Source organism: Bactrocera neohumeralis, chromosome 4 (genome assembly GCF_024586455.1).
Source record: "Bactrocera neohumeralis isolate Rockhampton chromosome 4, APGP_CSIRO_Bneo_wtdbg2-racon-allhic-juicebox.fasta_v2, whole genome shotgun sequence".
Lineage (NCBI taxonomy): Eukaryota > Metazoa > Arthropoda > Insecta > Diptera > Tephritidae > Bactrocera > Bactrocera neohumeralis.
The window spans coordinates 43,656,244-43,670,369 of NC_065921.1; the positions used below are offsets into that span (position 1 = coordinate 43,656,244).

Consider the following 14,126-nt stretch of genomic DNA (forward strand, 5'->3'; position numbering starts at 1 on the left):
TTTCGGATTAAAAATCCATGCTCAATTTAATGAAAATACCTAGAACAATATATGTAGTATACCTTCTCTATACAAGGACTTGAGCTTGATCGGTTTGATTGTATGGTAGCTATATGCTATATTAGGCCAATCTGAACAATTCGTTGGGATATTGTACCAATGCTTTGGATAACAGTATTTGCCAAATTTCGTGAAGATATTTTGTCAATATTTAAAAAAAAATTATTGTTAATTTTAAAATCTATGAAGTTATATATAATGTTATAACCACAACCAACAGAGATTGGTCAAATCAATCCGTATCTTCAATAATTCCCCATCCGTATCTTCAGTAATCCCCATATTAACGTCTGGAAATATTAAATACTATCTTTTGCATCACTTCAATACGTCATAGTATCAAATGAATGTATAGCCGAATATTGTACGATGTGGTTATTCTCACAACATCCGGTTTTATGTTACCGGAATCGACCTGGATTTTACCCGACCCGACCTAACCCTGCTTAAATCGGTAAGTGATATGTTAATTCTGTCATCATTGGCGCAACACCAAGCTGTAGGGTCGCTCCGCATCCACCTGGTCCCTGCCAAAATAAAAATACAATTTGACTCTAATTGTACTTACGGTTTTGATCGTCGAAATAACAGGTATCTGGCTGTGCCGTGCAATAATGTTGTTGTTGTTGTAACGGTTATCTAGCCCCGTCAGCGTAGTAAGGTTCAGCTAAGTTGTCATCGAGGTCATCCAACAGTTGCTGTTTCGTCGAGGTTAGACCATAGGAAGAGTGGTATCAGACATATGCGTTTAGCTGGGCAAGCAAAGAGGTGTTAAGAGTAATGCGACGACTCGTTGCATGCTGGACATATATTAGGTATGTTGGTGTTGATTCTGGATAAGTAGCAGTTTAAACTGCTACAGTATCCAGAGCGAAGCTGCGCAAGGGGGCTGCGAGGTGTTCGCAATCTTGCTACAAAACCTTATGCCATTTTATTAGAAGTTTAAATTCATCCGAGCGTCTGACTATATTCTAACATCTAAAAATTGCTCAAGTGAGATGATTCTCGCTTATCTGATACATTTTTGTTATCAAAATTATATACATACATACTTATGTATATGTATATCGATTGGCATTGACTCAGTGCTAAAATATAGCTGCCAAATAAGGTTATTGTAATTGTTATAGCCTTTGTTGTTGACTGGCTCAGTAAGTTAAATTTGTTGATCTATGTACTGTGGTTTTAACTTCATGGAAAAAATTCTTGTGTCTATATAAAAACTCATTTTAATATTTGCTTCTCATTTCGATTTATTAATTGGAAGAATCGATAATTTCTTGAACTCATGAAGCCGATTATTTTGTGTTTTTCTTTTATAATAAAGTTCATTTAAATTAAATTACAATATATATATAAGTAAATATGTAAGTGTATTTGTATGTGAATCTTTTATTGAAAAATAAACAAACACATACAAAACATAAAGAGTACTTAATTTAAAAAAATGCCCGCGTATGCCGCTCCCGACCCGACGAAATTCAGTTGGCGCTTTTCCAAGCGCGCAACAGCCAAACAGTTCTTCAGTTGCATGTATGTATTACTTATCTTATGATTTACAAAAATAATTTTATTTATGTGGTTAATATAGATTACATATGTATGTATGCATATACGCAATTGTTTATATAATATTGGTATTGCTATCCGATTGTTTTCCAAATGATGCTCGTCGTCATTAAGTTCAATGTTAAAATGATTTTATTACTATTCATAGTGTATACGTATGTATATATAAGTGTAGATACAATATTACAAATGTGTAATATAATGATGACAGCGCTAAATTATGGATTTATGCGTTAAACGAAACGCTGATATCATCGAGGTGCATTAAACAATTTTTTTAAAGGTTAGTAAGTATGTATTTACAAACAAAAACATGTTATTTATGAAACGATATACATATGTATGTGTATGTACGCTCTTTTACATAAATTATTTATATTTTCTTTTTAAATAAGCATTAAACTACAGTTCTTACAATTTTTGTTTGCAATTGATTTTTCAATGTTTGTTTGCGTTAAAATAAAATTTTTCACAGTGGTTGCAAATAATTTTAAATATTTTTCTTACCAACAATTTAGCTGCTTATTATTTCCACAAAACAATTTCTCTGGCGCCAGATAAAGCGCGTTTGCCAACGAAACTTAACAAATTAGAATGTTTTGTACAAATTTCTAAATGGATGGAGTGTGGAACGCGAGTGTTGTGGGATCTTATCATAGTAGAATATTACAAGAGTTCCAAAATCGAATCAATGCGCGATTCTATACAGCTTGTCGGTGTATGTGTTGCATTGTATGCCTGTATGCTTGCGCCTTATCCCACTGAATTGCTATTATAGTCTGCAAAGCTAGTTAACATTAGTAACGCACATGCGTGCCGGCGCTGTGCAGTGCTTTGAGCACGACAAAACCCAGTACGGTGGCGGCGGCAACACCCAAACCGGCTTTCCACCAAAGTGTCGGATCCTCTGTCATCAAACCAAACTGACGTAGATGTCTATTTGTGGGCGGTAAGTTGTAACGCGCGTAGAAAAAAACACAAATATGTAAATATTAGTTAAATTGAAATGGAAATAGTTATCTTTATAAACATGCAATCAAGTTTTAAGTTCTACTACAACTGAAGCAAAAACGCTTAGTAAGTTGTTGATGCATCTCAAAAGTATATGAAAAATTATTAAAAGTTTAAAAAATCGAGATCGAAAATGACAAATGTAGGTACCTAAAATATTCACAATAATTAAGGGTGGTGTTTAGTGCGTGTAGAAAATGTGTTGGACAAAGGGGTTGCAGGAGTAGAAGGCAATGTGCAAAGTAAAAGTACTATAAATGCATTAAAGTTTCAGCAGGAAAAATTTTGGAAAATAAAATACATAATTAAGCTGTCGAGTCTTAATTTACAGGCGAGCTGTTTGGACGGAATCGTACCAAGAAAAGGGATGTTGGATACATATCCGAAAACAGTCAATTCGATGCTACCAAAATTCACCTGTACCCCAAGACAGTTGGGTCTAAGTAACCGTAATGGACCTGGATTTTTATCCGGCCAAGGACTGCTGGAGTTGTTGTTTTTTATAACAAGAAAAAATTATAGATTGCATACAAAAATATAATTTTGTTCGTCAGTTTGTATGGCAGATATATGCTATAGTTGCCTGATTCTGCCGTTGCCTTGGGCAATAATCCATGCCAAATTTCGTGGAGATTTCTTGTCAAATAAAAAGGTTTTCCATACCAGAACATGATTTTAATCGTTCATTTGGCTGTTATAAGATATAGTCGTCCAATATCGGGGCTTCCGATAAATGAGCTGTTTCTTGAGGAAAGAAGGACGTGTGCAAAATTTCACATCGATATCTCATAAACTGAGGAACTTGCCCGCGTATACACAGACAGACGGACATAGCTAAATAGACTCAGCTCGACATGCTGATGATTTTTACATACATATGTTATTGACACCCTGTATATCCGACGATTCTTTCTGTATGTTACAAACTTCGTGGCAAACTTAATATACCCTGTACAAGATATAAAAATTAGGAAAATATATTTTTTTCTTAATTATTCAATAGTCTGCCATCGCCTGAATGCATTTAATTATAAAACTCGCTATGAGTAAAGAAGGTGCGCACTTGGATGGATGAGTGAAATACACAAATAACAAATAAGTTGAAACAAAATACGAAAGTATGTTTTACCAAAGAGTATAAATATTCAATGCACAAATATAAATGTTTATATATCCATACAATCATGTGCATACACTAACTATATGACGAAAACATAAAATGTGCAAATGATGGCTTGAAAAACTCGCCAATCGCTTAAAAAACATAAAAAATCATTGAAAAATAGTAATTTTAGTTTAAATAATATACAATTTTTTTGTTTTAAAATAATGATAGATATAATATCTACGATTAAACATATACTATAAGTTACTAATTATGTTGCTATTATTATTATTATTCGTATTTTGCGGTACGGCTATGCATATTTTACTTTGGTGTATAGCTTTTTACAAAAAATATTTGCTCGAAAAAGAGAAAAAATAAACACAATGTATGGATAGTACGATATTAGTTGCTCGTTCGGCTGTTTAAATGGCATTAAGAAGATTCACACTTACGCTGATTCCCACAGCTGTACCAACCTGTGCTTGTAAAAGAGTATCCATGCGGCTTGAAAGCGACTGCGATTTATCGAGAGCAAACAGTCATTGTTGTTGTTGTAAATTAACGATTACAATTAGAATTTTTTACAAGTTTTCATTATCATACGATGTTATTTATTTGTTTTTGTGCAACAATCACCATAGCCAAAGCGCAGACAATCAAAATTCAGATTCAAGGGAGTGGTGAGGAGTTTTGAGGCGCGTACGCGAGACATTGGAGAATATTCGATTTTTTTTTGTTTTGTTTTATTATTACATTTTAGTTGATGCAGCAGTTAGAAGATAAAGGAAGAATAATATTAAATTTATGTTTATTAATTGAACGAGAATTTGTGCATAATTTGTATAAATTTTTGATGTTTAGATAAATATACTATGTTACAAAATTTTGATTTTGTGGAAATTTTAATAAAAAAAAGAGAAATGAAAAATATATATATGTAATACGGCTAAGGATATTTAAATATTTGTATGGTTAAGTAAGCAAATGGATTTGCTAAATTTTGAAAAAAAAGAATAAGCACTTTGCGTGAACTGTTATATTTGCGATAAACAAAAAATTAGCTGTGCTTGCAACAACAAATAATTGTTAAATTCAACAAATCTCTATGCGCTGTGTAACAAAAATTCTTGATTACACTAATACTACAAGTACGATAATACTACTTCATAAGTAAATAAACACTTATTAGTGGATTACTCCAAGAAACACTTAAAACAAATAGAACAGTGGAAAAGTGGACATTAACCGCTTACAACCACAATAACATAAACAAACATATTCACCCTAACCTAACATATTTGTATAACAAATACCAGAATGCAACGATAAGCAACGCTCCATAGCCAATTCGTTTGAATGTGTGTTAAATGTTAAACGTATTGCACATAAAGAACTAAATATGATAGATAATTTTAACGCTTTGCATGCACTACTCACGGGAATGCCGCCATGGTTGCCAATTTCGTGTAAACCTCCTTTTTATTACTCTTCAAGCTGAACAGGTGTGGTGGCAGTAATTTATATTTGGTACAAAACTCTGACGGTTGCAGTAAGTAATCTTGCCGCCGCTCATCTAAGTCACCTTTGGTGCCAACAATCATCACTGGGATTTTACTCTCCGCATAATATTTGATGTAGATGCGTGCAATGTACTCGAACGAACGCGGATTGGATGAATCATACACGAGGCAAGCGACATCACAATTCACCTCCTGCGGCTGCAATGGGTCTAGCGCATGCTTTACGTCTATATCTCGTAGTATAAGATGCTTTTCTTGACCATAAACCTATTTATAATAGAAAAATAAATAATTTTATGCATTATTGTAAACAATTAATTTTTACCTGCACAGTGTTGACACAATGCACCACATTAGTCTTGAATTCTTTACCAATCAGACTTTTCATGTCCTCTACTAAGAAACCACGACACAACCCCGTCTTACCAGCGCCTTTCGGACCAATCACATGACACATATACACGGATCGACTACTTTGCCGTTTGGCTAAATCAATACGTCGTTCGCGTGTCACATGTATCGCCGCCAACTGACTTTCGTTTTCATGCACATTGAAGCCCAAATACGCTAAGTATTCTAGTGTCTTTAAGACATCGATAAGCGTCATTAACGTCCAGCGACACATCCAGCCATGCAGCGTCACCCAACCCTGATCGTTGGTGGGGCATGATTTACGTATATCTGTCGAATAGGACCAAGGCGCTGATGGGCATGTACTGAAAATCATTTTATGCTCTTCTGGTGATAGTGCGCCATCGCCGTCTTTATCGTAACGTTCGAACAGCGCTGTAAGAAATTGTTGGCCGCGATGTGACAATTCAGTGCTACTACCGGGTGGTATTTTCAAAGTTGGCCGCAAATAATCCTTACACATTTCTAACTGTTCATTGTAACCGAAGCGACGTAGCACCGCCCATGTGGTCTCATTACGTCCGCGCTGTATGAACAAACAGTGCAGAAAAAGAAATCCCTTAAGTGTAACTGCATCGTGGAAGATGCCATCTGGAATATTCTTCTGAATAACAACTTTGACTTCGTCTAGTATTTGTGGCTGTAGGGGTGTGTTGAAACAACGACGTTGAAACAAGTTCAATTCATAATCATTGAGCAGATTGTCCCCATCGATATCACATATTTTAAATATGCGAATAAGTGATTTCTTGCAAGCCGGCGTAAGCTGTAAAAAAACGAGTTTTTTAATTAACGTTTTTGTAAAATAGAAAAATAAAGAATGTTGCAATATTGTAACGAAGTTTCTGAATGCATAATATATTTCATTATTTCACATAAAAAAATTTTGCACACTTCAAATATAACATCCTGCGAATCTGATTATTATTTATATATGTATATTACAGGACTTACATCTTGCTCTTCCATTATATAAAGCGGTGATGTTGGATGTAGAACAGCCTTTTGCGCATAGTAGAACATTTCGGAAATATTGTGTAGCGTTTTAGCAGAGCATTCCACACAGCTTTCAACCTCGGGAAAGTCTTCCATTATTGTCAATACACTCTAAAAATAAAATAAAACAAATTATATAAAAAGTCAATATTCACAATTTAATAGACTTACATCTATGGTTGAGTACTCGATCAGATCAACTTTATTGCCCACCAGCACCACAGGTTTACGTTGTTGGTCCTCTCCAATTGCGGTTCGTATTAAAGGCAGCCAGTGGGATGTTATGCGATCAAGCGAATCTTCATCTTCCACGCTATACACAATACATACAACATGTGCTTTGACGATCTCCTCGTTCAGAGTTTCATCCGTTTGCTCGGTGTCTTAAAAAATATAATTTAATAAATTATTGAATGCTAATATTTATGTTGTATTCAATTACTTGAATAGTCGACAATATTCGTAGGCACCTGTTCAGGTGTTACATTAGCGGGTATTGTTATCTCCTCAGCTTTTGGAGGTACATCCTCAGGAAATTCTTCGCTTACAAGCGATAGTATAAGTGATGTCTTACCTACACCGGGATCGCCAACCAACAATATGCGAACATTTTTTCGCTGAGCGGAGTTGTATTGGACCATAACTACAATTTTCGTATTTACTGGCAGGGAAGTGATTGCAAATAACGTCTGTTTTTAATATTGCAAGATGTTTCTTAAATCTGTGTTATTAATGCGAATGCTACCATAAGTTACTTTGTAAACTAATCATCTATGCCGAGCAAACTTGAGCAATGCTCACTGTAAAAAATTCAAGAATATATGTACATATACATGATAAATATATCTGTAATGAAAAATAGTATATTTGCTATAGAAGATTTTCAAAGTAATCAATTTCAAGTAGATTAGTAAACAAGTATATCATACGGTATTCTTATCAAAGCGATAACAAAATTCAAACAACTTTCATCGAAAAAATCAATTTATAATTAAAGAATTATAACAATTTCTCCTCTTATTATGCTAAATGTTTCGTACATACACACTACGGCAAACAACTTTTAGTTTCTTGTTTTGATTTTTCACACCTTTGTAAGTTTTTAGTTCACTGACTCCAAAAGCTATAAAAAATAGAGAAACTCGATTTTCTTATCTTCACATAGAGCACAAATTAATTTTACACTCGTTACTTTGGGTGATTTTAATAAACTGAGTAAAATCAATAAATGCAATAATATAATGTGCAATTCTGTGCAAAGCTTTTTGAAAAATATATGTGATTATTTGCACGTCACTCAAATCTCGAACTATTGCTAATTCATTAGCCAGCGCACTGTAGGGGGCCTAATGGAGTTTTATTGTTAAAAAAGAAGAACACAGACTTCTGGCGTCACTTTGTTTTATCACAGGAATACTTCTTCGCAGGAGGCAGTTTTCGCCGCCTGTCTGTTTACCTTTCCTGGTTAGCATCACATACATTACAACATATAATAAACACAACCACTATCATCAACAAGGCGACTTTTCACTTGCTTTAACTTCCGTATAGACTGATTTTTGCAAGTCGGTATTTAACGCACGCTGTCACATGGGTGCAGTATTAAATGAAAATTCTCATTATGCCACAATTTAATAATTATTGAAAATGATACACAATATCAATATACTAAGCAATTAATTACTTTTTCATCCGTAAATTAATTACATAAACCACACAAGAGCAAAATTTGCACACCAACCTTTTCTTCTCCAGACCAAAATTCGTTTGTTCGGCAACGAAAACGTGTGTTCAATGAATGAATAGATAACTTGACATTTATTATTGTGAATAGTTACATTGTCAAATGCGTTTAGTGCTGTTTATTTGTTTAACCGGTACCTGTGCCCGAAAACCTTTTTAAATTTTAATTCCAAGTATTAATATATAAAAACTATTAAAATAATTGTTATTAATTAAAAGGCTAATTACTTAAAATTATACGCAATTTAATTAAAAAAAAAAAATAAAATAAATTAACCGATTCGTTAATAGACATGTCTAAAAAATTTATTTAGAATATAATTTCGATTTTTCAAATTTATTTTAGAGATAATACATCTATTTTGTTATACATTTATTTGTTGATGTTTATACTGCATATTTATAGAAATTCTTTAGCAGCAGTTTTAACTTTAAACTTTATTTTTACCAGACTCAAAGTACAAATATTTTTAACATACTAATTATACAATTTCCACGACCAAAGGCTGGTCCAAATATAAACACGGGTTGTAAGTCATAGGGTGCGGCACTGCATTTTACTTATTCCAATGCAATCGCAAAATTCCCGTTGGTGTATTGAACTTTTAATTGCTGCATAAAAAAATGAGATGAAAGTCGTTGCCTAAAATTAGATTTGTCCCTTTGATTGAATGAGCACCAAAGCAATACGATCACTGCTATTCTTGTTTAATTCTTTGTAACCAGTTTGTCACAATCAGTAAAATAGTCAGTACTCAGCTTAACCAAAACTGCTCCCGAAGCCAGACCAGCAATTGTAGCAACTGCTGCGTTATCTCTTGGCAGTATCGATCTCATTAAAGCCCAAGCAAGCACTGAACCCATGCTGAAGAGTGAACCACCTAACACGGCATATAGACCGCGTCGGGAATTCGGCACAGTACGTAGATGTGGTCGTCCGTATATGTAAAACGCAGTACCAGTTAATGTGCTTAGTAATAACACATTGGTCAAATCCTTTTTGGGTAGGACTTGTGAAATAAATCCCGGATTCATTACGTTTACGGCGAGTGCTGAGTATGATACTACGCCATGTAATGGTATGTAATAGTAGAATACGTTCTGCTTGGTGAATGGCTTAAGTCCGATCTTGTCACACAGTGTGCAAACTGCATTCTGGTTACTTGCTCCTTCGCTGGCCATTGTTTTGTGCTGCTGTTATTCTGATTGCGTATTACTTTATTTAAAGCTGATTGAGCGTCTGATACCCGTTAATAAAATATTCGTGGTTGAAAATGCGATAATTTCATAAGTTCGTCTACCACCGGTGAATTCACACAAATGTCATTGCTTGTTATATAAAGGAGAGGTTTTGTCACAGCTAGACGTCACTTTTATTTTCACTCTCATTTGTGATGTGATGTTGTCGGTTGTCGATAAGTAATCGAAACTTTGTACTCTTCCCGATTATAAGTACTTTTTTAATTTACTTTACAGTTATTTTGTGTTTCCTAAAATGGAAAATGATTCTCAAAATTCCCTAACAGCTAGAATTTTTTGTATTATAGAAAGACCTATTAGCACAACAGTCACAAATTTTGATTAGTATTGTTAATATAATTTTTTTTATAGTAAAATTGAAAATTAATTGATTATATATCAATTTATCTTTTAAAATGCTTCAAGTGGTATTCTCTTGTAAGATAATAAAATCTACATTGATTGCATATATAATTAATAATTAATTTTCATCGTTTATTAATAAAGTATATGAATTGGAATACAGCTGTGATTGAAAAACGTTTTATTTCATTTACGCTTATATGAAATAAAAAACACCATTTTTTGAAATTATAACACCATCGCTTCCGTACCAGCAGTATATACATTTGTATTTAGAAATTAATTAGGACTATAAGGTTTAACCAGGTTTTCTGAAAAGTTCTTAATATTCTCTACACCTCGAACTTCCTTTTCGAGTAGAGGCAATTTTGTCACATGGAAATCTTCATACAGGTCAGCAATTTGATCCAGATACTTTTCTTGTATCTAAAATATTAAAAAGTGAAAAAAGAAATCAGCATTTAATGCAAAGTATCATACCTTATATCTCGCAGCACACATTCCACATGGTTCCTGGTTTTGTTTTTTGAATAGTAGTTGATTGACTATGATATTGTGTGTATCTATGCCGCATTTAGTCAGTTCTTGCACAAGTCGTTCGGTTTCATACAAAGAAAGGAATTCAGCGATGCAGACACAAACGAACGTAGCTTGATCCTATACATTTAGCGGTTAGAGAATATGAACTGATGTTTAGAAATAAAAAATACGTACTGGATTTCTAAATTGCTCATTCACTTGTCTTATGATTTTCAACATTTCATCAAGCTTTTGTGTTAGCGAGTCGGCGTTAAAATCTGCCATACCTAGTATGCTACCAAATTGTGAGATAAAGGGAGCAATTTTCATTTTCAAACGCAGCAGTTTGCCTAATCCCTTCTCAACGACTTGCGGGAAGGAAAGCAGACGTAATGTGTGCCCCGTTGGCGCCGTATCAAAGATGACCACTGAAAAGTTCATTGCTTTGACAAGTCTATAATTTGTAGTAAATAAAGTAGAATATACGTTTACGAGGAACATGCACATATATAATTTCGGGTTAACCATTTCAATTTAGGTACATTTTTCTACTCACTTCATTACTTCTGCATAGCTCATAGCTTCATCTATACCAGGCAGAGCGTTAATTACTTCATGCAACACACCTTTACTTAAATGCAGACCTTCATTTTCGCCCTCGAAATATTCATCCGGCAATTCGTTGAGACCCGCATTTGGATCAATTTCCATTGCATATAAATTTGTGAAGCCATTCACCTACATTGCATTTAATTAATTGTTGAAACGAAGTGCAGCATTTTATAATATATTTTGCATACCTTTGTTGGAACTTTTGTGAATTTCTGATCGAAAGCGTCTGAAATGTTATGAGCTGGATCTGTCGAAATGATCAAGACTGATTCACGCACTTTGGACATTTGTACGGCTAAGCTGCAGCTGTTTATCGTACGTTGGGCGATCAAAAAGATATGAAAGATGTTATGAATTAACACGATTTTACTTTTAATCAAATGATATTACAAAAAAAAAATAATGGCATAGTTTACCTGCATGTTGTTTTACCAACACCACCTTTGCCGCCTACAAATATCCACTTCAACGATGATTGCTCTACGATATTACGCAAGCTTGGCTCCATTGGTTCAAAGTCATCACCCATATTAATTATACAAATTTGGCTAAGGGTACAAAGCAATTAAATTAATATTTATTGTCGACTTTAAATAAAATTCGCGAGAATGACGAATTTGTGTCGGTAAATGTCAGCTGTCAAATTGCTTTTTTAATTGTTGCTTCTTCGTGTCAAAAAATTATTCACAATAGTTTTTTGTCAAATAATAATGGTGGTATTCATTTCAATTATAATTATTACGTAAGTTGGAATGGATTTCTAAAATATAAACAAATTGTCATGATCAAAGCGTTGAGTATTATCAGTTTAAGTCAGATAAGAGATAGGACCGTTTTAAGGCTTATTTTGGCTTTAAGTCTAATATATTTAACTTTCATCTAGATTGGAAAAGTTGAATCATTTATTATCTAAGGGATCGACATTCAGTAAAAGCTTTTCGTTCGTCTTCTTTACAGGGGTAGACACCGCTACGCGGTTATAGCCGAGTTAACAACAGCGCGTCAATCGTTTGTTATTATAACAATTTGGCGCCAATTCGAGATACCAAGTGCAGCTGGATCCTTTTCCGCCTGATTTATCCAACGGAGTGGAAGTCTTCTTCTTCATCTGGTTCCTCCGGTGGGTACTGTGTTGAATACTTTCAGAGATGGAATGTTTTCATCCATATGGACGACATGGCATAGCCATCGTAGCCGCTGTCTCTTAATTCGCGGAACTATATCAATGTCGTCGTACAACTATATTTGCCGTGGCTAATGCGCAAAGGACCGTCTTCCGCAGAACCTTTCTCTCGAAAACTCGAAACGTCGACTCATCAGACGTTGTCATTGTCCATGCCTCTGCACCATATATCAGGACGGGAATAATGAATGACTTATAGAGGACTTTACTTCTCAATTGCCTACTCAGTCCGAACTAGCACTTTTTGGCAAGAGTTATTCTGCGTTGGATTGCGAGGCTGACATTGTTATTGGTGTTTGTACTGGTGCCAAGATAAACGAAATTATCTACGACTTCATAGCTATAACTATCAACAGTGACGTGGGATCCTAGCCGCGAGTGGGACAACTGTTTGTTTGATGTACCTGCTCGATTAAGTTCTGCAGCTCGAATTATTTCCTACAGAAGAAGATTAAAGAAGTCGCAGGATATGGATTCGCCTTGTCTGAAACCTCGTTTGGTATCGAACGGCTTGTAGAGGTTTTTTCCGACCTCAGAAGCCATTGATGTTGCGCAACGTCAGTTTACACATCCGTATTAGTTTTGCGGGGATACCAAACTCACACATAGCGGCATAAAACCAGCTCCCTTTCGTGCTGTCAAAAGCAACTTTAAAATCAATGAAGAGGTGTTGTGTGTCGATCTTCTTTTCAAGGGTCTTTTCGAGATTTGGCGCATGGTGAATATCTGCTCAGTTCTTGATTTTCCTGACCTAAAGCCACACTGATAAGGTCTAATCAGTTTGCTGACGGTGGGCTTTAATCTTTCACACAATACGCTCGATAGAATCTTATTTTAATGTATGAGCTAGTAATGTTCTTCGAGTTGAACGAGAGATAAGCCTTAAATAAAGATGCATATTGATTGCAGAAGAGAGCCATGAAATAAACGTGAGATGTCGGCCTCCAATCATGGCTTCCGTTTCGCTCTCCCACCATAGTTTACTGGTGATTGGAACTTCAGGTGGTCAACTAATTCGCCGAGAAGATATCGTGATTCGCCGCGCTACAATGTGTAACTAATTTTCACGGAAGCTAACGTGAATAAAATCTATTTTTTCCAAATGCAGTTGTGGTGCAATTCCATTTGTGCCAAGTTCTTCACTCAATCAACAAGGCCACCAACCGGCCAGTTACACATGCGCATAAGTAGCGTGACAAACCATTTTTAAAATCAATGAATGAAAATCCTACACATTCTTACGCACATACATACTTTTGCGTACATACATGTACACACATGTACATATCATATGTATGTACATATGTATTCTCACGCATGCTTGAAAGGTGAATGCAATAATGCTTTGCCGACCATCCATTGATGCGAAGTTGGAGGGCAAAGTCGTGTGTGTAGTGAGCGAGCGAGCAATACTGAGTAAACTTAACGGTGTTGGCCTACGCGCCTCGTACCGCAAACAAAACATTAAACAACAATAAATAGAAGCGCAAGCATAACTTTCTTACAACGTCAAACTCAATGACCAAAGTCGTCATGACTGCGCTCCACATGGCTCGGTGTCTCAAGTGCCTGAGGAATCTAGTTTATTGTTTGTCTATTTAAATAATGTTGTTATTGTTGTTTGTTTCGTTTATTTGAGGTGTGCGTACACACAATTTACGTGCGACCATCTGATGGGTAATGCATTACAAACATACACGCTTGCACATATGTATGTATGTACATAGGTACATATATACATGTCTACATATAATCGTTAAAGAATTACATGTTTCTTAGGGTCATCCCTAAA

The 14,126-nt window shown here is 35.0% G+C and overlaps 3 protein-coding genes across 8 annotated transcripts; all 3 read right to left on the reverse strand.

Annotated features, from left to right (window-relative positions):
- Positions 1 to 1,428: 1,428 nt before the first annotated feature.
- LOC126757092 (mitochondrial Rho GTPase) lies at positions 1,429 to 8,492 on the reverse strand. 6 transcript variants are annotated; one of them, XM_050470703.1, is made up of 8 exons: positions 8,417 to 8,492; positions 7,118 to 7,475; positions 6,847 to 7,058; positions 6,634 to 6,786; positions 5,594 to 6,445; positions 5,186 to 5,535; positions 4,225 to 4,263; positions 1,429 to 2,565 (listed from the first exon to the last, which is right to left on the reverse strand). In XM_050470703.1, exons 2-8 carry the CDS (start codon positions 7,314 to 7,316, stop codon positions 2,427 to 2,429), a joined length of 1,944 nt encoding a protein of 647 aa, XP_050326660.1. In that variant the 5' UTR covers positions 7,317 to 7,475; positions 8,417 to 8,492; the 3' UTR covers positions 1,429 to 2,426. The 6 variants fall into 6 exon arrangements, with proteins under 6 accessions (XP_050326660.1, XP_050326656.1, XP_050326658.1 ...); XM_050470699.1 differs by having other exon boundaries at positions 4,201 to 4,263; XM_050470701.1 differs by lacking the exon at positions 8,417 to 8,492 and adding an exon at positions 8,360 to 8,416 and having other exon boundaries at positions 4,201 to 4,263.
- A 247-nt stretch (positions 8,493 to 8,739) lies between these two features.
- Positions 8,740 to 9,762, reverse strand: LOC126757116 (uncharacterized). Its single transcript, XM_050470741.1, has one exon. The coding sequence runs from the start codon at positions 9,598 to 9,600 to the stop codon at positions 9,127 to 9,129; it is 474 nt and encodes a 157-aa protein (XP_050326698.1). The 5' UTR covers positions 9,601 to 9,762; the 3' UTR covers positions 8,740 to 9,126.
- A 357-nt stretch (positions 9,763 to 10,119) lies between these two features.
- Positions 10,120 to 11,793, reverse strand: LOC126757102 (ATPase ASNA1 homolog). The gene is made up of 6 exons (XM_050470719.1): positions 11,568 to 11,793; positions 11,340 to 11,457; positions 11,096 to 11,277; positions 10,735 to 10,993; positions 10,501 to 10,677; positions 10,120 to 10,446 (listed from the first exon to the last, which is right to left on the reverse strand). Exons 1-6 carry the CDS (start codon positions 11,678 to 11,680, stop codon positions 10,300 to 10,302), a joined length of 996 nt encoding a protein of 331 aa, XP_050326676.1. The 5' UTR covers positions 11,681 to 11,793; the 3' UTR covers positions 10,120 to 10,299.
- Positions 11,794 to 14,126: the final 2,333 nt, after the last annotated feature.

Bases quoted from the DNA above. Each gene is read 5' to 3' on its own strand.
- LOC126757092 (XM_050470699.1), bottom strand. From the start codon at position 7,316: ATGGTCCAATACAACTCCGCTCAGCGAAAAAATGTTCGCATATTGTTG. The intron at 4,264-5,185 runs GTGAGTAGTGCA...GATAAATCGCAG, and splicing joins GCAACCATGGCGGCATTCCC to TCGCTTTCAAGCCGCATGGA. The intron at 2,566-4,200 runs GTAAGTGTGAAT...GCCCACAAATAG, and splicing joins GTACAGCTGTGGGAATCAGC to ACATCTACGTCAGTTTGGTT.
- LOC126757116 (XM_050470741.1), bottom strand. From the start codon at position 9,600: ATGGCCAGCGAAGGAGCAAGTAACCAGAATGCAGTTTGCACACTGTGT.
- LOC126757102 (XM_050470719.1), bottom strand. From the start codon at position 11,680: ATGGGTGATGACTTTGAACCAATGGAGCCAAGCTTGCGTAATATCGTA. The intron at 10,678-10,734 runs GTACGTATTTTT...CTAAATGTATAG, and splicing joins ATGAGCAATTTAGAAATCCA to GATCAAGCTACGTTCGTTTG. The intron at 10,447-10,500 runs GTATGATACTTT...TTAATATTTTAG, and splicing joins TGTGTGCTGCGAGATATAAG to ATACAAGAAAAGTATCTGGA.